We start from the raw sequence: 21,949 nt of genomic DNA, 5'->3' as shown, positions 1-21,949 counted from the left end.
AGAGCGCAGTGTGTTCAGGACCTGGTTAAAAGTCCGATCTGCGGCGTGAGCCAGCGAAACTCTGGTTTTATAGAAAATGATGCCTTAGCATCCTTTCTGGTTTGTAGCCGCTGTCCCTGTGTATATTTCAACGAAAAATGACTGTAACCATTAGTAAATGTAATACTCATATGTCCCTGTGGAGTTTTGTAAATGAAAATATAAGTGATTTTCTTGGTGTGTGAAATCTGAGAGTAATGTTCTGTCCTTACAGGAAATAGCACAGATGTTTGTGAGGGTTGGAATGTGTGAACAAGCAGTGACTGCATTTTTGAAATGTAATCAGCCAAAGGCAGCAGTAGATACCTGTGTCCATCTCAACCAAGTAAGAACCTGAAAACTAAAGTCCCTAGTCATCCTTTTAGGCTGTCGCCAGTGGAGGGTTGAGGTGAATTTCGTGAAAGGAGCTAGATAATGTCTTACTTTGCCGAGGACCTAGAAAATGTTGGAGTTTGCACTTACCTCTTAAAGTGCTACCATTGAGGGTGACCCGCTCATAACTAACTCAATATGGGACAAACCCTGTGCTTCTAGTCTGGCAAGTTTTTGTCTGGAAGTAATTTCATAATCTTCTGTATTTTATTAGGGTTTTGTTTCCAAAGAAGGACTAGGTAATGGTCATTGCAAGAGGAAGGAATTGGGTTACCTTATCAATATTTATTTTGGCAAATCTATTTTCCTGTCTCTTTAGAGTAAACATATATTTGGTATTTTTAAGAGCTGGAATTTAACTAAAATTAAAGTACAGAATCATGGAAATTGCTGAATATCAGTGTATTGCTTTAAGTACTGAAGTATTTTATAAAGCTCCATTTGCTTTTTAAAAATAACTTTTAAATGTTAAATCTGATCGGACAATTTCTTAACTGAAATTGCATATTTTGTTTTACTATAAGCAAATGTAGCTTTTTCCCATGCCTTGCTGGTGCAAAATTGAATTATAATATTGTGAGTATAAACTTTGAAGTTTTCCTTTTCCAATGGACTTCCTAAGCAAATCAAAGTCTTACATCATTTAATCATTTTGACACATGTTTAACTTATAGAACTTATAATTGCTCTGATTTTAGTTAAATTTATTTTAAAAAACATATACAGTTTTTAGATTTTGATGTATCATTATATATTACTATAAACTTAAATCTTTATTGTATGAAATTTATGACATCTGTGACTATAAATGCTTGGGTAACTGAATGGTATATTTTTCCCCCTAGTGGAACAAAGCTGTTGAATTGGCTAAAAATCATAGTATGAAAGAAATTGGATCTCTGTTAGCGAGGTATGCATCTCATTTATTGGAAAAGAATAAAACTCTTGATGCCATAGAACTCTATCGGAAAGCAAATTACTTTTATGATGCTGCTAAACTGATGTTTAAGGTAATATAATAATCTTGGTGAGTATTTGATATGTTCTAGTTACCAATGTTTTCTTGCATATTAAAGAACACATTTTCCATTTTCTTTGAGAACAAATACTTATAGCAAAATGCCTCTGGTTTTATTACTACTATAACTACATGTTATCTTAGTATTATTACCTTTTACTAAAAAGGCTGTTTATTAGCGTTAGCATCTTATTGATATCTAAACAACTGAATATTAATACTGAAGTTAACAAAGAATTATAGAATTTTCAGGGACCATAAAATACAAATTCCCTTACAAATTCAATCCTATTGATAATAGAATTTTGAGTCCTTTTCAGTGTACACATTTTAAAGACATTACATTTTTTCGTAATATGCATTTGGAGGGAAGATGACTAATATATGGTATTAATGTATGCAAAATTTACATCCTATTCTGTTTTTTCCCATTTGACTTAATGGAAAAGGGAAAACTCCCCTCAGTCTTCTAAATAAATCTTTATTTCTGAAGGCTGTGCCATGTTAAAGTCCTATTATTTCAGTATATTTGGAACATCATTTTAAAAATCTCCTTATGGAAAATGCTACCCCTTCCATGAAAACTTTCTTCATTGTGACTTAAGAGCATTTGTTATTTTCAGAGATTGTTAGGAGTTGTTAACTCCATGGCTAAATGCTAAGGAAAGAATGGAGTCCTTATAAGCTAAAGAAAAGAGAATTTTTAAAAATTTTTATGTTAATCACCATATATTACATCATTAGTTTTTGATGTAGTGTTCCATGATTCATTGTTTGTGTATAACACCCAGTGCTCCATGCAGAACGTGCCCTCTTTAATACCCATCACCAGGCTAACCCATCCTCCCACCCCCCTCCCCTCTAGAACCCTCAGTTTGTTTCTCAGAGTCTATAGCCTCTCATGGTTCGTCTCCCTCTCCGATTTCCCCACCTTCATTCTTCCCTTCCTGCTATCTTCTTCTTCTTCTTCTTTTTTTTAACATAGAATGTATTATTTGTTTCAGAGGTACAGGTTTATGATTCAACAGTCTTACACAATTCACAGCGCTCACCATAGCACATACCCTCCCCATTGTCTCTCACCCAGCTACCCCATCCCTCCCACCCCACCCCCACTCCAGCAACCCTCAGTTTGTTTCCTGAGATTAAGAATTCCTCATATCAGTGAGGTCATATGATACATGTAAGAAAATGGGTTTTAAAATATTTATTATAAATGGGTGGTATTTATGTTCCATCCTACTGGTTTTCTCTTTTTATTAAAGATCAAATTTCAGAAATGATTATACAAATATAATTTGATTAAGGAATGTCTTCCCAAATTCTTTAAATGTTTAAAGATTGCAGATGAAGAGGCAAAGAAAAGAACCAAACCTTTACGTGTCAAGAAGTTGTATGTCCTATCAGCTTTACTCATAGAGCAATACCATGAACAAATGAAAAATGCTCAAAGAGGAAAAGTTAAAGGAAAGAACTCAGAGGTAAGGTAGAACATTACAGAACATGAAATCAACTCATGTGTTTAAGAAAAAAAAAAACGGGGCGCCTGGGTGGCTCAGTCGTTAAGCGTCTGCCTTCGGCTCAGGTCATGATCCCGGGGTCCTGGGATCGAGCCCCGCATCGGGCTCCCTGCTCGGCGGGAAGCCTGCTTCTCCCTCTCCCACTCCCCCTGCTTGTGTTCCCTCTCTAGCTGTCTCTCTCTCTCTGTCAAATAAATAAATAAAATCTTTAAAAAAAAAAAAGAAAAAGAAAAAAAAACTATCAAACTTCTCTTTATGGACAGCCCATAAATGAGAGGAGAAAAAGGACTGATTTGGAATTAATACTCAAATTTAGAAATTTCTACTTAGGAATATTGAAAATTTTTTCTGCAAGACTAATCTGTAGCCTTTGCTTTCTAACCAGTGAGTTTTAGAAGCTTTCCTAGAATATATATATTATTTTATGTGTAAATGAATCTCTTATTAACTTAAAGTTTATACTCAGTTCTATTTTAAAATTTGACCACACCATGGGTCACGGTGTATTGTGTGTGAGATCACCACGAGGTACACTTTTACTATCTTATAATTTTATTTGTCAGTTATACCTCAGTAAAACTGAAAGAAATTTTTTATTATACTGGCTTAAAAAATACAAATTCTAATGGAGAAATTAAATCTGTAATGACAGTTTTGTCATGATAAAATTTGCTTACTTGGATATTTTAATGTATAACCATTCAGAAACTATCTTTATTGGAATGACTGTCATGGTTGTGCTGACAGAAAACGTGGGTCTGCTTGACTCATAGGCCACTTCAGCTTTGGCTGGTTTGCTGGAAGAGGAAGTTCTGTCTACAACTAGTCGCTTCACAGATAATGCTTGGAGAGGGGCCGAGGCTTACCACTTCTTTATACTTGCACAGAGGCAGCTCTATGAGGGTTATGTTGACACTGCACTGAAGACAGGTGGGTATATGACCTAATGTATAGAATATGTCTAAAAACGGTCAATTGAATATGAAGGGCCAGCTCCCTCAGTTTGCCCATATATAATTTCAATAACATTTTAATCTATGGGTTTATTTTCATGTTTGAGATTTGCTATCTGTAATTTGTTTTGTGCATTCCCCTTTTTGAAGCACTTTTAATTTTTTAATACATAGAAAGTAATAAGTATGGTTCACATTAAAATCAGAAGTTTGAGATAAGCAAAAAGACCACCTATAGCATTCACTATTTTATTCATTCAAAGTTAAACACTTAGTAACCCAGTCCATATGCTTTTGAATTTATATATATATATATATAAATTTGTTTTTTTTATATCAGGAGTATAACAGGCCATACTTTTATGTCCTTTTTGAGAAACATTGCTAGGTTGTAAGATATTTCCATATTAATAGCTTTCCATAGCATTTGTTTTTTATTAAAATGACACGGATGTAAAAAAAATGACATATAACAATTTAAGTCAAAACAAAAAAAAATACAAAGGAAAAGGTAAAATAATCTAATAACTTGTAAAATAATCTTGTAACTCAGAAGTAATGATTGCTAACGTTTAGGTGAACTTCCTTTTAGACATTTCTCCATGCCTATAGAATTGTAGATAGTTGTCCTTAAAATAATATCATACATGTTGTTCAGGAGCTTGCTTTATACCCTGTGGTGTATATTGCAGTCATGTTTGCACATTGACGAACATACAACTGTGTTACCAGTTGTATTAGCAAGGGGACTGTAAAGTTTTTTTCTAATTGTTTATTAGTTATACACAAGAACCATTTTTGTTTTTGTATGTTTATAACTGACCTTCATTTAATTTAACTGATTACTATGTGGTATAAATTATGCAATTATGTTTAAAATGGTTGTATTTTATATAACTTATACACAATTTCTAGACTTATAAGGCAAATTAGAGCTTTAACTTGAGAGTTTTCACCTACTGGGTGAAGAAATCCATATACAATCTATTAATTCTTCAGTACATTTTAAAGAAAGATTGTATATCTCTAGTATAGAAAAGGTGAAAATAAGATACGGCAGCTGTCAAAATAAATTTTCTGAACTGACAACTTAGAGGCTTATCGTGACTTCTTTTTTCTCAAAGTTCTGTTGTTTCGGTAAGACAAACAAAAAAACAATCTGTTCAAAGAAACGCAAAGAAAAAAACATGATTTCATGCTGCTTTGCTTTTTTTACTGAAAGGAACCATGATGTTATCTTGAAAATTATGACTAACAGTATAATACTAGTTTACTTTTCTGGAAGGCCACAGAAATTTCTGATGTATTTATATGAAAAAAAGATATGTTTTGACAACAATTTTTATTTTTTTGTCTGTGTGTGTACTTCTCACCGGCGCAGTATGCGCATCATTTGGTGGTGGTGATTTCTGTAGCACCTGAGCTGTTGGCTAGCGTTACAGAACTGTGAGCTCGGATAACTTACTTCCTTCTACCAGGCTTCGAGCGCCCACCATTGTTTTTTTTTTTTAAGTTTATAAAAGTTCATGTAGGTTAAACTAAAGCTGCTTAACATAGATTCTTCTCCATGCATGATCATGATATTATGATTACTTTTCAAAATCTAAATTGTCCTCTTTTTCCCAGCTCTTCACCTGAGAGACTATGAAGACATTATCCCTGCCGTTGAGATCTACTCTCTGTTAGCTCTCTGTGCATGTGCAAGTAGAGCTTTTGGTACTTGTTCAAAAGCTTTTATTAAACTTGAATCTTTAGAGACCCTCAGTGCAGAGCAAAAACAGCAATATGAAGATCTTGCTTTAGAAATCTTCACGAAACATACTCCAAAAGATAACAGAAAATCTGAATTGGACAGCCTTCTTGAAGGGTAGGCTGATTGTGATTAATGTTGATTAGAAGCTGGGATTTCTGTAAGTGTAATAGCGTGATGTAATAATTTAAGCACGAAATTTTGAAGTAATTTACCTTAAGATTATACCCTATTTTATTTAGTCTTGTAAGTGTTATTAATGCTTTATTTTCTCATTGTAAGAGAAGTTTTTAATTGAAACTTGCCTGGAGATGTTTTTCATCCCCTAATTTTTTAAGTGTAATAAATGGTTTAAGTAATTAGAAGTTTTAAACTGTAATTCATTGTTTTTCTTCTTGTTTTTACAGAGGGGAAGGGAAACTGCCAACGTGTGTAGCCACGGGAAGCCCAATCACTGAGTATCAATTCTGGATGTGCAGTGTGTGTAAGCACTGTGTCCTGGCGCAGGAAATAAGTAACTACAACTTCTGTCCCCTATGCCATAGTTCAGTGGGGTAAAGAAATGGCAAATCGCGTAGAACTGCAAAATATATGTAGCAAATATACATAGCTATGACCGTATATGTAATAAGATTGGAAGATTTCATATTTTATGTGAAAATCAGCATTATTTCATAGTTGTATTGTTACACAAAATTATATGTATACATAATACATATCTGTATATATATAATACAGATGTTACATATACATAATTTATAGATATAATTTTGTGTAAACATACTACTATGAAATAATGATGCTGATTTTCATATAAAACGTATGGAAATCAACCTTATTTCCTGTCTGTCTTTCTGTCTCTCTGTTATGATTACATGATACTATGAAAATATTCCAAATAAGAAATTTTTCTCACAGTTTCAAGGTTACTAATTCATCAAAAACCTTGGCAGGGGTGGGTGGGGGAAGCACGGGAGTGGGGCAAAGTTCAATTTAGGGAATTGACATAACCTGTATCAGAAGAAGGTTAAATAATTGTAATATTAAAATGAGCTCTACTGTTAGCTGTATTTCATTAAATAAGTATCAAATGTCTTCTGTATTTTATTTTCAGAAGTGAGAAGGCACCTTAAGATATTTTTATAATTTGAATGGTTTCTAATAGCCTTATTTTTTATATAGCTTTTCCTTTTTTATCTACCCTTTTAGCCTCATCTGAGAGATGGCATTTAGCATTACTCTTTATATTGTGCAGAAAACTCGGCCCTATTTATAATGATAAAATCTATACAACATCCATTTTGTAGTTACAGTTCTAGTTGAAACATTGTTTCTAAGCAGGGCCCTTCATTTAAACAACTCTAGGGTGTGGGGAATGATTCTTTCTCAATAATGTGTCTGTTTTGACTTCTCATCCTTAATTAAAAAGGAAAAAATTGTAACCAGCAATGGGTAATTTCTTACCTGTTTTATGTAGCTAATAGTGTTCTTCGTGTATTTCTCATAAACTGTGTCCTTTCATTTTGCGGCTACAGGCTAGACTCTAGCACTGTGTCATCACCATTATTTACTCAAGATTGGCTGATGTTTAGTAGAGGCAATTAGTAAAGAGAAATATGCCACATTGCTATTGCCGCTGCGATACGTAGGTTGGTCAACCACTCTCAAAGTGCTATGTTTTGAGTGCTTTAGAGACAAATTAAGCCTGTTGCAGATCGAGAATAGTGAGCTCTGAGAAGAGGTTTAGAGCCTAGATGAGCTTACAGTAGTGGGCTCATATGCCTAAATAAAATAAGAGGACCCGAAGTCTTGGAAGTCTCTGTCTGTGTTCAAGGGCCTTGTGGGAAGTTACCGTGATGCAGTGTTAGCCTCCAGATATCCTACCAAGCAAGCCATTCCAGAAGTCACGGAGCAGAAAGTGGTACAGACCAGTGAGGATGCTTTAATTCACAGGGTTTATTGAATCAATTTGAAATACACAGGAACAACGAGAAAGTGTTTGGTCAGATTAATACTGTTGTTAGGGTAGGGTGTCAGTGGGATACAGAGATTACATTACCTGAATCGTGAGTTCTGTTCTGTTCTTGTGTCCTGATTGCCATTCTGCCCAGTCAGCTTCTCCCTGATAGTATGGTCACAAAGAGGACCAGAGCTGAGGTTTGAGCCAGGTGACCCAGGCATATGGAATGTGCCTGAAGCTAGTGATGGACACTTGCTCTATAAGAGGCTATGGGGCAAGTATATCAGGTCGCAGCCATAGGTTGCCAGTTAGTCTACTGAGCAGTCATGGATTTGATTGGATTGTATCTCTTGGGCAGAGGACCGGCCGGAGTAAGTGTCACCAATGACTAATTGTATCCAGATCTCACACATATTGAACGCTGTAGGTCTCATGCATATTTAGTGCATCATGAATAGTACACTGGTTGCCTTTTGTATTTTTAGTGCCTCTTTAATATGAGGTATGGTCATACATATATACTCTACTTACTTTGTCTAACACACCTCATAGATTACCTACTTATTTTTTTTTTAAAGATTTTATCTATTTGACAGAGAGAGACACAGCGAGAGAGGGAACACAAGCAGGGGGAGTGGGAGAGGGAGAAGCAGGCTCCCTGCTAAGCAGGGAGCCTGATGTGGGGCTCGATCCCAGGACCCTGGGATCATGACCTGAGCCGAAGGCAGATGCTTAACGACTGAGTCACCCAGGCGCCCCATAAATTACCTACTTATTTAAGTTTAACACAGTTTCATCTAACTGATTTGTTTTCTTCTATGACCAGAATAGGATATTCTTCCAAATCAGAAAATCACATACTAACAAAAGGATCAACCCTAGGGAATATATCTCCTGTTGAACTTAATTACATCTTTTTTTTTTTTTTTTAAGATTTATTTATTTATTTGAGACAGAGAAAGAGAGGGAGGGAGCATGAGTGGGAGGGGCAGCAGGAGTGGGAGAGAGAGTCTTAAGCAGACTCCACCCTGAGCATGGAGCCCTATGTGGGGCTCTATCTCACAACCCTGATATCGTGACCTGAATGGAAACCAAGAGTCAGATGCTCAACCGACTGGGCCCCTTACTTACATCTTTCTATAAGACTTTCTTTTTTCAGGATAAAACTACTCTCTGCTTCATCAATGGAAGAGAAATTTTTAGGGATGTAGGGTGAAGGATTCCTGCAGGACTGCATGTTCAGAGTTGTGATTCTTAGTCCATGGTCTAATTCCTGATACATTTTCTTTCTCTTTTCCCATCCCAGGAATCAGCTGAGAACTGATTGTCATTCCTCTAGACCTTACTGTACTTGTTGATTACACTCCCAGTAGCTTCAATTCCAGTTCCATGTAGATGTGTGTATACATACATGTATATGCACATATAATCAGACATATCTTTTCTACTATTGTGAAAGTTTATGCCTGTTTGGGACTTATATCTCTGAAAGTTTTAGTGATCTGCCAGAATGTCTTGGGGACCTTTGTCTTGCTTAAAAATAGTACTAGGGAAAGACCTATAGTATGAGTTGACCTAATTCGGTTTATTCAGCATGAAGGAAATTTCAGGATAACACCACCAACAAACTCTCTCCTGTTCGATGAAAGGAGCAAAGAGAAGCAAAATTGTCTATATGTAACAAATACTTGGGGAGAAGTTGGACAGAATGAAGCATATATTGAAGACAGTATAATGAAGCAGTTATATTGTTTCTCTTCCTGTAAGAAGCATGTACTGACTCCATTTAAGTAATGCTGAGTTGCTCTTTATCACAAAACTTTGCCTGAATTATGTGAAGTTTCAAAGCAGAATTATATTACCTTTCAGAGTTTGAAAATACTTTGATAGGCCAAAGTACTGAGATGATGGGAACAACAGATAAAAGTTTACAGTGATAAGCAATGTGCTTATCAACATTGTTGACCTGCCATCATGCACAAATGCCAATTTTATTACACATTTTTTTTTTTTTTGCTAAAATACACTTTGAAATGATCTTTTTGTATTCCAAGAGCTGAGATTTTAGGTTTTATGTGGCATTAAGTAAAAAAAAAAAGAAAAAAAAGAAAATAATAAGCTTTGAAGTAAAAATGACTTGTATTTATCCCCAGTTTCCTTTATCTATAACTTAAGGATAACATGGTATTTGTTTTGTTTTGATTTAAGTATTTTGGTGGGGGTTGGTTAGGAGAGTGTTGGGCTTCAGAGTGGATAGGGGAGAAAGGGACAAGGAGGTCCAGTAGATTTCTAATGTCATTTTTCGCTACCAAACAGAAAAAACAACTTTTTAGAAAGGTACTAGGCAAATGTCAGATGACTGGAGGTTGCAGTGAATTACTCTAGAATCATACAGAGTTCTCATTTAGAAATGGGGGGGAAATTATTTTACCAGACTTTTAAGAGAACGTGGGAAATACTTATTTGATAATGTTACAGCTCTAAGATATTGCTGCTGAATTTCTAAAATGAAAATGGCAATATTATGTTGCCCCCTACTGTCTATTCTTATGATTATTCTCAAGTTATTTTTTTAAGAAATCAATGTGTATTTTTTGAAAATAAACATATTTTTAGAAAAGTAACATATATCCACAGTAGAAAACTACAAAAATACATAGAGTATTTATGAGAGATGAGAAGTGAAAATGGTCTTAATAACCTCTTTAAAATTAAAGGCATTAATTTATATTTTAGTTGAATTTAGGAGAAGAAAAAACAGGTCAAACTGAAGAAATTGCTGTAGTGTAAGTTTTCTTCATGACAAGAGCTATTCTTAAGAAATTTCTCTAAAATTAAAAGAAACAGTAGACATGAAGAGGCTTAGAGTTAATATTTACTCACTTCTTATTTGGCATAGCTTAAATTTCTAGTTCGTAAAATCTAGAGAAAAATGGGATACCACTCACACATCCTGTAATAGCTAAAATTAATATTGCCAAGTATTGAAAAGGATATGGAACAACTGAAACCCTTATACACTGCTGGTGCAAATGCAAAATGGTAGACCTACTATGAAAAAATTGAGTTTTAAAAGTTCTCTATATATTCTAGGGGAAAAAATATATGTATATGTGTGTGTTTGTGTGTATGTGTATTTTTTTCCCACTGCTCTAGTCAACGAGAGTGAAGCTTTACTGAGGCCCTGGGGCCATGGGGCTCAGGCAAGTGGCGGCCCTGTAGGGGAAGGAGGAGCCCAAGGAGGGACCTTATTTGACTTTCTTCTCAGGGCCTGGGTGGTCGGTGTGGCCACACTTTGTGCAGCAGTTGACAGAATGAGGTTGCAGGCGAACATAACACTTTCAGCAGACCATCTTGTTGCAGCTGTATTTCTGAGTGAGCTGGCAAAGGGGAGGCTTGTTGATGCCCCTCCCCCGGCAAAGCACCACCTGCAGGTGGACTCTGAAGATTGATGTGAGAGGGAGGGACAGCAACTGAGCCTCGCCCCAGCACCGAAATCACAGGTTAGGCCCTCCAGTGTCCTCCTACAGACCAGAGCTTCTCAAGTGGACAGAGACCCCATGTCAGAATCCTCTGTGTGTCTTACCAGTAGACACACCAGCCCAGCATCTCCTACATTTCCGTATCAGACACCTGATTTTTGGATATTTTCTCCCATTCTCTGGGTTGTCTTTGTACTGTTTATAGTCTTTTACAAAGGTTTTAAATTTTCGTGAAGCCCAATTTGTTTATGTTTTCTTTGTCTTTGGGGTCATATCCAAGAAGTTGCCAAATACAGTGTCACAAAGCTGTTGCCTTATATTTTAAGAATTTTATATTTCAGCTCTTACATTTAGGTTTTTGATCTATTTCGAGTTAATTTTTTTATATGTTTCCATCCAACTTAATTCTTTTGAACGTGGATATCTACTTTTTCCAGCAACATTTATTGAAAATACTCTCTTTACGCTAATACCACAGTGTTTTGATTGCTGTAGCTTTGTAGTTAAGTTTCAAAATCAGGACGTGAGTATTCTTTGTTATTTTCAAAATTGTTTTTGGCTGTTTGGGATCCCTTGAAATTCCATATTAACTTTAAGATGGATTTTTTGTATTTCTGTAAAAACATCATTGGGATTTTAAAATGGATTCCCTTTAACTTTATGGTACCTTTAACTTGAACAAAGGATGTCTTTCCATTTATTTATGTGTAATTTTTTCCAGCACTGTTTTGTAGTTTACATTGTACAAGTCGTTCACTTCTTCGTTAATTCCGAAATATTTTATTCCTTTTTGATGCTATTATAAATTAGAATTGTTTCCTTAATCTCCTTCTCTGGGTTGTTTTTTAGGTAATTCTTACTTAAACATACTGTACTTAATAAATTACTGTCTGGGTTTCCCTTTGGCATTGACAGCCAGGGAATGTAAACTAACATAACAGACTGTCAGCACAAAATATTATTTAATGGATCCTTACACTATTCCAGAGGTTCGAGAAGTGTGCAGTCTAGGCTCTTGGAGCTAATAAATGGTAATCTGAATTCGTAAGCTCGAGGGATTTACACAGTGTCTCAGAGTAACGGCGGCCATCCTCTACCAGGTGGTTCGCTAAGAGTGGACGCTGGAACCCCAGGGGCGCTACAATAAATCTGCGGGCCCCTGAGCCATTCATGAGACAAACCAAGCTTCCTTCTGCTTCCGGCATGGTGAGGCTCCCTCCCCCCGCAACTCGCTCAACTCCCTGTAACAAAGGACAAGCTCTTCGCAACATTAGTCAACGGACCTGGAAACCAGTTTGGGCCCATCAATCTACTGCTCTTCTGGAAGAGGAAGCAGGCGGAACCAGCAGTAATAACAGACCTCACTTCAGAGGAGTGGGTCAGACTTCCCTGGGCCGCCTGAGTTCCCTGCCAGCACCGTGTGACTGATCTCGCGAGATGATGGGTCCTCCGAAGGCACAAACTTCCCCTTTTGCTAAGCGCCCAGGTTTTGCGGTCAAATTAAATTCCGGGAGTGCGGAAGTGGCTCTGTGGCGCCGCCTCTAAACGCCCAGAAGTCAACCCCCTTTCTACACGGAACGCTAGGCCTCTGACCGCCATGGATGGGCAGCAAGGGCAACAAAGCCACGCAACGTTCTCGCTCGCCCAAGCTCACTTCAAGAAGGGCGAATACGCGGAAGCCGAAGCCCTGTACTCCGCTTACATTCGCCAGTGCGCCTGTGCAGGCTCCGTGGGAGCGGCGCCCGGGAGGTAACTATCGCGAGAAGTGGGGCAGCGGCGCCTCCGGGAGGTGGGAAGCAGGGGTCGTCGGGTCCCTCGGTCAGCCACCTGAGCTGTCTGGCACCGAGGACGCAGCGCGCGGACTGTTTGTCTTTCCAGAAGGGCGGCGAGGGGCGCCGGCTGCCTTCCCCCCCCCCGGGGGTCTTAACTACGTTCCTCACTCTGACCCAAGACTTAGAGCGGCTAGGGCTTTTCCACCTGTCATTTTAGCAGGCGGATGTCTGAGACCTGGAGACGGCGAGGTGACTCGCTAGTACATGGGACCGCGCGACTCCAGCCACCACCTCACCGCAAGGGTGTTTCGTTTTTCACTTGTGTGTGTGTGTGTGTGTAGTGGGGGGAGGATATCACTCGGCCTAAATATTACCATTTCACCCACGCATTCATCCATGGATATTTCAAAATGCATTTCTAAATATTAAGGATTCTTACGGAAACAACCACAGTATCATTATTATTACGTGATTGCTTGATATGAAATATGCAGTCAGTGTTGGTTCCTGATTGATTAATAACGTTTTTGTTTGGCTGATGTGTTTTTTTTTTTTTTTATTTTTTTTTAGCAGTTTGTTCAAGTCAGGATGCACACCAGGTCTCTTAATCTGTAAGGCTCCCCCTTTTTTCCCCTTGAAGTTTGTTGAGGAAGCCAGTCCTGTGTCTTGAGAGTTCCCCATATTTTGGATTTGCTGAATTCATACCCCTGATGTCATTTAATACGGTCCCTTGTCTCCTACACTGCTTGTGAGTTGGTAGTTAAATCCTGAGGTTTGATCCAATTCAGATCCAGTATTACGAGGAGCATATGTTAGGTGGTGCTGTGTACTTTTGTTAGAAAGCCTATAATACTGTCTTTCTTTTTGTGATATTAGCGACTTCACCTGCTAATACCTGCTTGCCCAAAGTGCCTTGGATTTATGCCTGGATGTGTAGCATTTGTTGGGCCTCCAAATTTTGCCTTTGTTCTTCTTGATGGAGTGATGGGGGCTAGGATGAGAAAGAACAGAGAGGAGTGGAATGAATAGCTGTTTGACGGTTTTGAATCATCTGCACCATCACTCTTCTCTCCCTTCGAGGATTTGGTTTTTCTTGACAGGATGTCAGCTTGTCTTTTGCATGAGGCTTAACAATTCTTCTCCTGTTTGTTAAACTCATGTGGAATTAAACCAGAAAAATAAAATTGCTTTCATGTTTTGATAATACACCAAGGTAACAGTTAATAGAAATTTCTGAACAGGCAATAAGACCATCCCCTGAGCCTCCCCCCCAGCCCCCCCAAAAAAGATTAGTAAACATAGAAAATGTAGTTTTCTATCATTTCAAGCTAATAGGTTTCAAAAAGTATTCATCAGCAACAGATACACTGACACCATCTAGTCTCCTTTGCACATTCAGCCTAAGAGCACCAATATGTGTTTATAGTAGATACAGTATCTGCCTCTTCCCAACACAGGGAAGAAAACCTCCATGGTGTGCTAGAAGGTTGCTCAGCCTACCTGAATGAACCTTCCAATTTCCTTATAGGTCTGAAATTCTTCTAGGAACTCATGAATTTAAAATGGATTCTGTCATTTCAGATTTTTTTCCTTAAAAATATCTTTTAGCTTAAATTTATTTTTTAAAATAATGGGTCACTGAACCATTTTGAAGAAGCATTTGCAATTTTTGCATGCCTGTCACTGAATGGTTTATAACATTTTCTTTTCATATCCCAAAGTACAGCCTTTCAGATTTTTTTTTGCTCAAGTTTGCAAATGCAAAAAAATCCACATTTGTGTTAGGAAGTTAAATTCTAGCATGATAAATAGTATCATTACAGAAATCTTAATATTATCAAAAACATTTCGGCTTCAATGATTAACCCACATCTTTAAAATATGAAGCAGTTTCTACATGAAAAGTAGGCTTTTAGAATTTGTTGTAATGAGATCTAATTCTAAACCGAACTTTCTATAATCCTCTGAATATAAGAAACTCATAACAAAGTTTTGAAGCTTAAAAATTGAATGTCTAAAATCTTTCTGGAGTCCTGAGGCTGCAGTTTTCTTAAAACCCTTTACGGGGGTTACAGCTAGTGCTAGCAGCGTCCAGAAGTATTCTTGCACCCAGTCTGTCATAGCTCCCAGAGACAAGTTTTCTCGTGTTACAGTAGTTCTGTCCATCGTTAGTGAACTTAGACTTGAAGGGGACCCCTGTGAGGACCTCTTGTGGTAGCAGTGGTTGCCGTGCCTGTCAGATCTCAAGGGTCTAGATACTAATAGAAGTCCCTTTTTACTAGCATGGATGGCAGCCTCGATCTTTTCTGAGGACTGTACTTTGCACTAGGGGGCATAATGAAGAAATGACAGATGAGTGTAGCCTGTGCCTTTTCTCTTTGGTTCAAATGTGAGAATCCCTTTGGAAAAAAAGAAAGGAAAACAGAATTTGTCTGACACAGAGTAGAGTCCGTTCGTGTTCTCTGTGCAAACGAATCGTCTGGCAGGGGAGGGGTGACCTGCTGAGCCCAGGTGGCTGGTCAGAGCTGCCCTTACTGGAGACCCTGCCCACTCAGAGCTCCCAGGGCAGCCTCTGGAGCCTTCAGAAGCAGAGCCCATTGGGCACACAGGACCCCCAGAATGAACCTGAGCCCCGATGTCCTCCTCGCAGGAGGCCAGTGTCGCCTTGGGGGCGATCCCAGCTAAGATGGGAGGGAAGGCAGCTCTATCCCCTCCTTGGGCGACAGCATGTTGAATCTTCACTTACGGTCAACTTGTATTTCTTTATTGGTGAAAAGTGATTTAAAATCTCATTTTTGGTGGGATCACTTAGAACTTTGAGAATAACATTGATGATTCACTTTGTGATATGTCCATTGCAAACTGGAGCTCTGGGCTGGCTTTTCCTCCTTGCTCAGCGTGAATTTGATCTGTCTTCTTTGCCCTGCTGGTGCGTGCTTAGAAAATGAACAGTCTTTTGAATATTGAATTCTGCAAAACAAGTTGACAATGCACGAGGGCTCTGAACACATTATAGAATTAATGTGTTTTTCGGACTGACAGGGTAGTGCTGCTACGAAGTAGATCATGGGATTAAACAAAAATTCATTCCACTGCCTTATTTCTTTGCACTTCGTTTCTTCAGCTTGGTTTTTCAGCGTAGATACCACACGTTACAGGCTACGAAGGTTGACAAAACCCAAAAGAGAATGAAGGTGGAAACGAGAGGAATTTGCTAACACATGTTTTTAATGTGACTTTTTGTTTAAAGCAAATACAGCCCTGAGGATTTGGCTACTGCATATAACAACCGGGGGCAAATCAAGTACTGCAGGGTTGATTTTTATGAAGCCCTGGATGACTACACAGCTGCCACACAAGTCCGACCCACTTTTGAAGTTCCCTATTACAACAGAGGGTTGATACTGTATAGGCTGGGTAAGAATTTTTTTTTTTCCCTTTTGCCCTGGACTATATTTTATGAATTCAGAGCTCTCAAATGTGAAACTAATGTAGTAATCATCAAGTCTTAAAGTCATGTAAAATTTGGGTGTAGAACCCGGAACAAAGGAAGCATTTATTTTAGGCTTCTGGTAGGCTTTACAGACCACAGTGGAGCCCTGGGGTGGGGATTGGACCTGGCGCCGGATGAGGGTGACCCCATTACTTTGAGGACAGTGCGGATGACCGACCACCTGTGAATCTTTTCTGAGTTAAAATTTTTAAAGGCACACAAGACAATATGAAGTGAAGGGGTTTTAGATCTTTGGATTAAAGGGACTGTAGGTATTGTTTCTTTTTTAAAGTGTTAAAAAGAATACTAATTTCCTATTGCTTAATTTTACTGTAATCGTGTAAAATAGGTGATAGGATTTTGTTGAGATTTTATGATGATTTATGCTATTTCCCTCTTAAATCTCAAGAAATAAACCCAGAGCTGATTTTAAGTGTTCACTTAAAGCTAATTTAAAATTTTAATTTTAATTATTCTACAAGGGCATGCAAAATTTCTTTGATATACACATCCATATGTCGGTATTAGGAGGAAAAAATCCTTTACTAGGTGTGGTTGAAAGCTCATAAATATAAAAGCATGTGTATCTGAACTTTGTTATGAATTATGTATAGAAATACTCAGTTTTATTATTATTTTTCATTTTTTGGGTTCTGGTACAGGATACTTTGATGATGCTTTGGAAGATTTCAAGAAGGTATTAGACTTAAATCCTGGATTTCAAGATGCTACTTTGAGCTTAAAACAGACTATTCTAGACAAAGAAGAAAAACAAAGAAGAAATTATTGAAAAAAAATTATTGCAAGTTTTAACCTAATTAAAATATTGACTCATAATCCTTATAATGCCTGGCATCTCATTCCTTATAATGTAAAGTAGGTATTGAGCTATTTTGATTTATATTTAAGATAAAGAGATTCATGCATTAACACTGAAAGTTAGATAATCTATTTAAAGTAGTTAATTTCGATTGAGTAACTATGTTGAATAAGTGTGCTTTTCATAAAGTGTAAATAAATAATATCAATGCATAGTTGTATGTTATTGCAGTAAAATATTTAAAGAAATGTGTAGCATTTTCTTCTGTAAAACTATATTTTTTGTTATTTTCATTCCCAACTTTTTATTTAAAAAATTTGACATCTGGACTGAGCCACCCAGGCGCCCCTTCTCTTGGCTTCTCTTCTCTTTCCCTTACTCTTGACTGGGGTCAGATGTAATACAAAAAAAGCAAAAAGCAAAAAACAAAACCCAAAAAACCCAACTCTGTAAAAGAATTTATTTGGTTTCTTGGATTCAATGATTCTTCATCCTTTGTCAGAAAAAAATAAAATCACTGAAGGTCAGAATCAGCACTTGGTGATTAGAACCCAGATACTTATTTTTCTCTTTATTACTGGAAATAACTGGTCAAAACGTTAGGCATTACACAGATTCTAAATTTCTGATTTACTAAATAATACCTTTGTTATGTGCCTTCAAGATATTCTTTTAGGTGTGCTATTGCTTAGATTTCTCCTATTTTAGTATTTCTACTAAAAACGTACCCAAACTGGGTCATCTTCCAGCTTTTCTCTCTGCGAAAACAAGGCAGAAAATTGTGGTTTGTTACAAAGTAAGGTAAGATAGAGTAAATGGATGGAAGTTACTTTTGAGCTTAGAGAATTACTCTTAAACTAATTAAAAGCCTGGAGCTATTTATGTTTTTTTCTGAAACCTAGAACTGAATGAAGCCAACGGACTACTTTCTGATAGCCAAGTACAGTCTGCTGGTGGAATGGCAAACTCGGTTTCCCAGTCAGCTTTTAGTCATTACCTATTTGCCATCTCTTGGATCTTCTCTGGTTTTTCTGTCTTTCACTGGCTTCTTTAACTTCCCCTCACTCACTACATAGTCTTCCCCCGACCCCCTTTTGCAGGTCTGAAGTCTTTCTCAGTGGGCGTGATAGATGCCAACCTACCTTCAGGGCAAATCAATTTGGCATTTACGTGGATTTTAGTATCCTCTCTGCCAAGCCTAATCCCCCTTAAAACTTTAACTCAGAGTTTCTAAACCTCTTTCTTGCCTGACAACCTTAATTTTTCCCTGAAAATGTTTCTAAGTGAAAAGCCCTTACGTGAAAAAAAAAAGCCATTAATTTAATTTAATTTAAATTTTAAAAAAAGATTTTATTTATTTATTTGACAGAGAGAGAGAAAGAGAGAGAGGGAGAGTGCACAAGCAGGGGGAGTGGCAGACAGAGGGAGAAGCAGGCCATGCAGGGCTCCATCCCAGGACCCTGGGATTATGACCTGAGCCGAAGGCAGACGTTTAACTGACTGACCCACCCAGGTGCCTCAAAATCCATTAATTTTAATTGAAAAAAATTATGAATTCCATTTTAGCCTAAGATACCCAAATACTTTTCACAGCTAGAAAAATATATTGAGTAATGAAGACAAGTGTATATAAGTAATAGCAGTTTGGAATCACATATTTACAGCAGTTACATCTGGTGTGATGGCATGAATGCTCACTGCACTCATTTTTTTCTTTCCGTACTATTTTTAAAAAGCTTTATTGAGATATAATTTGCACAGCATACAATTCACACTTAAAGTGTACAATTCAATGATTTTTAAGTATATTCCATTTCTGTACTGCTTATAAAACCAATTTTTCAAGGTTTTTGGGTCTCATTGTCCTCTTGCAAACTGCGCTTACGGAAGTTAGAACAGAAAAACACTTTGGGGCAAATTAAGGGCTACATATTAATAGAGTCCGTCACGATACCGAAGAGCTTACAGACAGAACAGATGGAGAGTCCCGAAGGATCGTCTCATCCAGCTAAGCAGCACGACACCCAACGGGTACTGGGGAAATGGGAGGGTATGCCTCTGCCTGAAGCTGAGGCACCGAAATTTCACTCTTCTTCTAGCATATTTAATTACTGTATTTGAACAGATTGCTATTTACAAAAATTATTGACAAACACGTGGTTCAACTTTTCAAGATCCTAGTGAATAGTGAACTGAACGATCACTACATGAGCTAGGTGTGTTATTGTGACAGCTTCTAGATAAATTCATGTTTTGGTGTTTTCTATATTTCTCAGAAATGGAACAAATTCTGGGAAAGTGATTCCAGTTTACATGGCATTTGGTCAGAGAGAGATTTGTTAAATTTCACGTCTAATGGTAGGGGACTTAAAAAAAACAATGTTACATTCTTTCCAAAAAAGGAAAGAAGGTGAGAAATAAAATTTTTTTTTTTGAGAAGCGAAGCAATTGGTAAGATTTAAAAACATAGTTTCTATCTCTTAAAATCACAAGGAGATAAAAGGACACATCCAAGTAGGAAAAGACAAATGAGAAAAACTTCCCACAAGGGAAGCCCCCAAAACAGAAATTATGAGCTGTGAGTGTACGTTAACACAGTGAGGGAAGAAGTCAGCAGGGCGCTCCCAGGCTTGTGTCTGTCAGCATCTCATCTCACATGCAATAATGCAGGGAAAAAGTCTTATTTTTCATAGAGGATAAAGCTGAGGCTAAGAAATTCAGTAACTTGCCCAAAGTCATGTTCCAAAACCCATGAAAACATTCGAAACTGCAGTTAGTATCAATTGATTTTTGTTGTTGGCATCAACTCAAAGCAGATATGAGAACTCTTTTTTTTTCTTTGATCCTGATACAAAATTTAAATTGCTCGTAAGTTGTTTTAGCATCCATCAAGGTGAGTAGCAAAACAATATTAAAATTAGTTTTTACCATGGAACATTATTGCAATTCTAGACTTACTTGTTGGTAATTTTCCTTCCTGATTGAAAACAGACACAGAAGATGGTGAAAAGCAGATTAATATTAAGAGCAAACTCCATTTGGAAAATGGAAAGACTCAGCTGCCAATATGTAAATTTGTTTCTTATTTTAAGAAAAATTATCCAACATCTATAAACAAGGCAAAAAGAAGATTGCATATCCTTTCAATATTATGCTGAGCACAGCCTAAGAGACCCACCCAGGGACTGTTTAATTCTCTGAAATTACATGTAGTTTACAGATTTTTGTCCAGAGAAGATGCAACTGATTTCTATCTGGTAGAAATGATGACCCTAAAGATCATGGTATCATGGTTTTATCACCCTGGAGGACATTAACTAGTTTTGATTCTAGGTTAACCTAGTGACTTAATTCCCCAATTCGTCATTGACTGTAAATACTGAGTTTCTCAAATGCTCTTTTACCATCTGTTGGTTCTCTCATTCATGAGCCAAGTAGACATTTGTCTGTTTTCTTAGTTTGCCATTCTATAGTCTCTTATTTCTCACCGGGCTAAGAGAAAAGAGGGATTGGAAGTTTCTACTGCCTATTTATTTGAAATTTCAATCATTCTTATTTGGATTATGAGAAGTTTAATTGAGCTCTGACTGAAGCAAAGTATAGGGAAGGCCTTAACCTTAAATCACAACACATGTAAGTATTCCTTTGAAAAGTAGGCAAAAGCGCAGAGAACGTAGAAAACAAAAGTCCCTCCACCCCAGGCCCTTTCCTGTTCTCACGCTGCAAAAGGAACCACTGTGAAGTTGTATCTATCCTTCCAGGCCTTTCTTGATGGACCAATACATGGACACATGTATGCAGGGACATGCACAGATTAATGGCTTACATATCATTCAGTAATTTAAATTATTGATGATCTTGGACATTCTTCTATATAACAGCATAGAAATTGGCCTCATTCTGCTCGGAGCCATGATTTAAAAAAAACCACATTAAGAATGCTTGCCGATTTTCTGTTATAAAATTAATAATGCATATAGTAATAAAAATTAAAACCGTACAGGAGGGCTAAATGGAGACTAAGGCCCCCCATCCCCCCATCCCCCTCCAGAGGTGACCGCTTTAACGAGAACAACTGGAAACAAAGCATCAAATCGCTCGCTTTCTTGTTCCCACCACTCACATCTTTAAAACATTAGTTTGAGTTCTTTTCACCACCTCTGTGGATCTGTGCCGTCTAGGCAATTCTGGCCAGTTTGTACCAAGAATACCTCTGAGTATATCCTCTTGGCACCACATCTACCGGAACCTATGTGCACTTTATTAGAGGGCTCTGAGATTGGAGTTGCCACGGTGCAACCTCTCAAGAGCCCCGGCTGGGACAAGCTCAGGTTGCACCGTGGCAACTCTGCTCCCCGCCGCTGCTGGGGCCAGACCCCCCGCCCCAGAACCCCAGCAGCAGTGGCAGCACAGACCCGGAGCCCAGCGATGCTCGCCGCCGCCTCTGCTACCACCCCAGGCCCACATGCACCCTCCCCACGCCCACGCCCCGTTTCTTTTTGCAGGTCTCCCAACTGGTCTGCCTTGGCTCTCACCCGAGTGGCTGGTCTGTCAGAGTAAGCAGCAGAGTTTCCCCAAAGGCCTTTGTGCTGGTTGTGCCCCCGCTGCCCCTCATCCCACCACTGGCCCTCTCCTCTCCTCCTCCAGGCCTTTGGTCCTCTGTCACCTGATGGGTGGGGCCCTCTTCTGACCGCCCGGTTGAGACACGCAAATCCCCATCGTGCTCCTCACCTCACTTTTTCTCTGTCTACCCATACCATGTGTTTATCC

General features: G+C 38.0%; 2 protein-coding genes across 3 annotated transcripts in view; both read left to right on the top strand.

Annotated features, from left to right (window-relative positions):
- The window catches only part of WDR35 (WD repeat domain 35), a 57,852-nt gene extending 51,540 nt beyond the window's left edge, over window positions 1–6,312 (top strand). For both annotated transcript variants that reach the window (XM_021697470.1, XM_021697471.1), the window contains 6 exons: window positions 254–364; window positions 1,257–1,421; window positions 2,770–2,910; window positions 3,723–3,879; window positions 5,529–5,769; window positions 6,060–6,312. In XM_021697470.1, coding sequence (XP_021553145.1) covers window positions 254–364; window positions 1,257–1,421; window positions 2,770–2,910; window positions 3,723–3,879; window positions 5,529–5,769; window positions 6,060–6,210 — 966 coding nt within the window. In that variant the 3' untranslated portion in view covers window positions 6,211–6,312. The remainder of the gene's footprint in view (window positions 1–253; window positions 365–1,256; window positions 1,422–2,769; window positions 2,911–3,722; window positions 3,880–5,528; window positions 5,770–6,059) is intronic.
- A 6,246-nt stretch (window positions 6,313–12,558) lies between these two features.
- Window positions 12,559–17,196, top strand: TTC32 (tetratricopeptide repeat domain 32). The gene is made up of 3 exons (XM_021697602.1): window positions 12,559–12,843; window positions 16,117–16,283; window positions 17,022–17,196. The coding sequence occupies exons 1-3, from the start codon at window positions 12,692–12,694 to the stop codon at window positions 17,147–17,149; spliced, it is 447 nt and encodes a 148-aa protein (XP_021553277.1). The 5' UTR covers window positions 12,559–12,691; the 3' UTR covers window positions 17,150–17,196.
- The last annotated feature ends 4,753 nt before the right edge of the window (window positions 17,197–21,949 follow it).

Source organism: Neomonachus schauinslandi, chromosome 10 (assembly GCF_002201575.2).
Source record: "Neomonachus schauinslandi chromosome 10, ASM220157v2, whole genome shotgun sequence".
Classification (NCBI taxonomy): Eukaryota; Metazoa; Chordata; class Mammalia; order Carnivora; family Phocidae; genus Neomonachus; species Neomonachus schauinslandi.
The sequence above is the reverse complement of the archived record's forward strand: the minus strand, read 5'-3'. Positions and strand labels throughout refer to the sequence as shown.

Bases quoted from the DNA above. Each gene is read 5' to 3' on its own strand.
- TTC32 (XM_021697602.1), top strand. From the start codon at position 12,692: ATGGATGGGCAGCAAGGGCAACAAAGCCACGCAACGTTCTCGCTCGCC. The intron at 12,844-16,116 runs GTAACTATCGCG...TTTTGTTTAAAG, and splicing joins GTGGGAGCGGCGCCCGGGAG to CAAATACAGCCCTGAGGATT. The intron at 16,284-17,021 runs GTAAGAATTTTT...GTTCTGGTACAG, and splicing joins GTTGATACTGTATAGGCTGG to GATACTTTGATGATGCTTTG.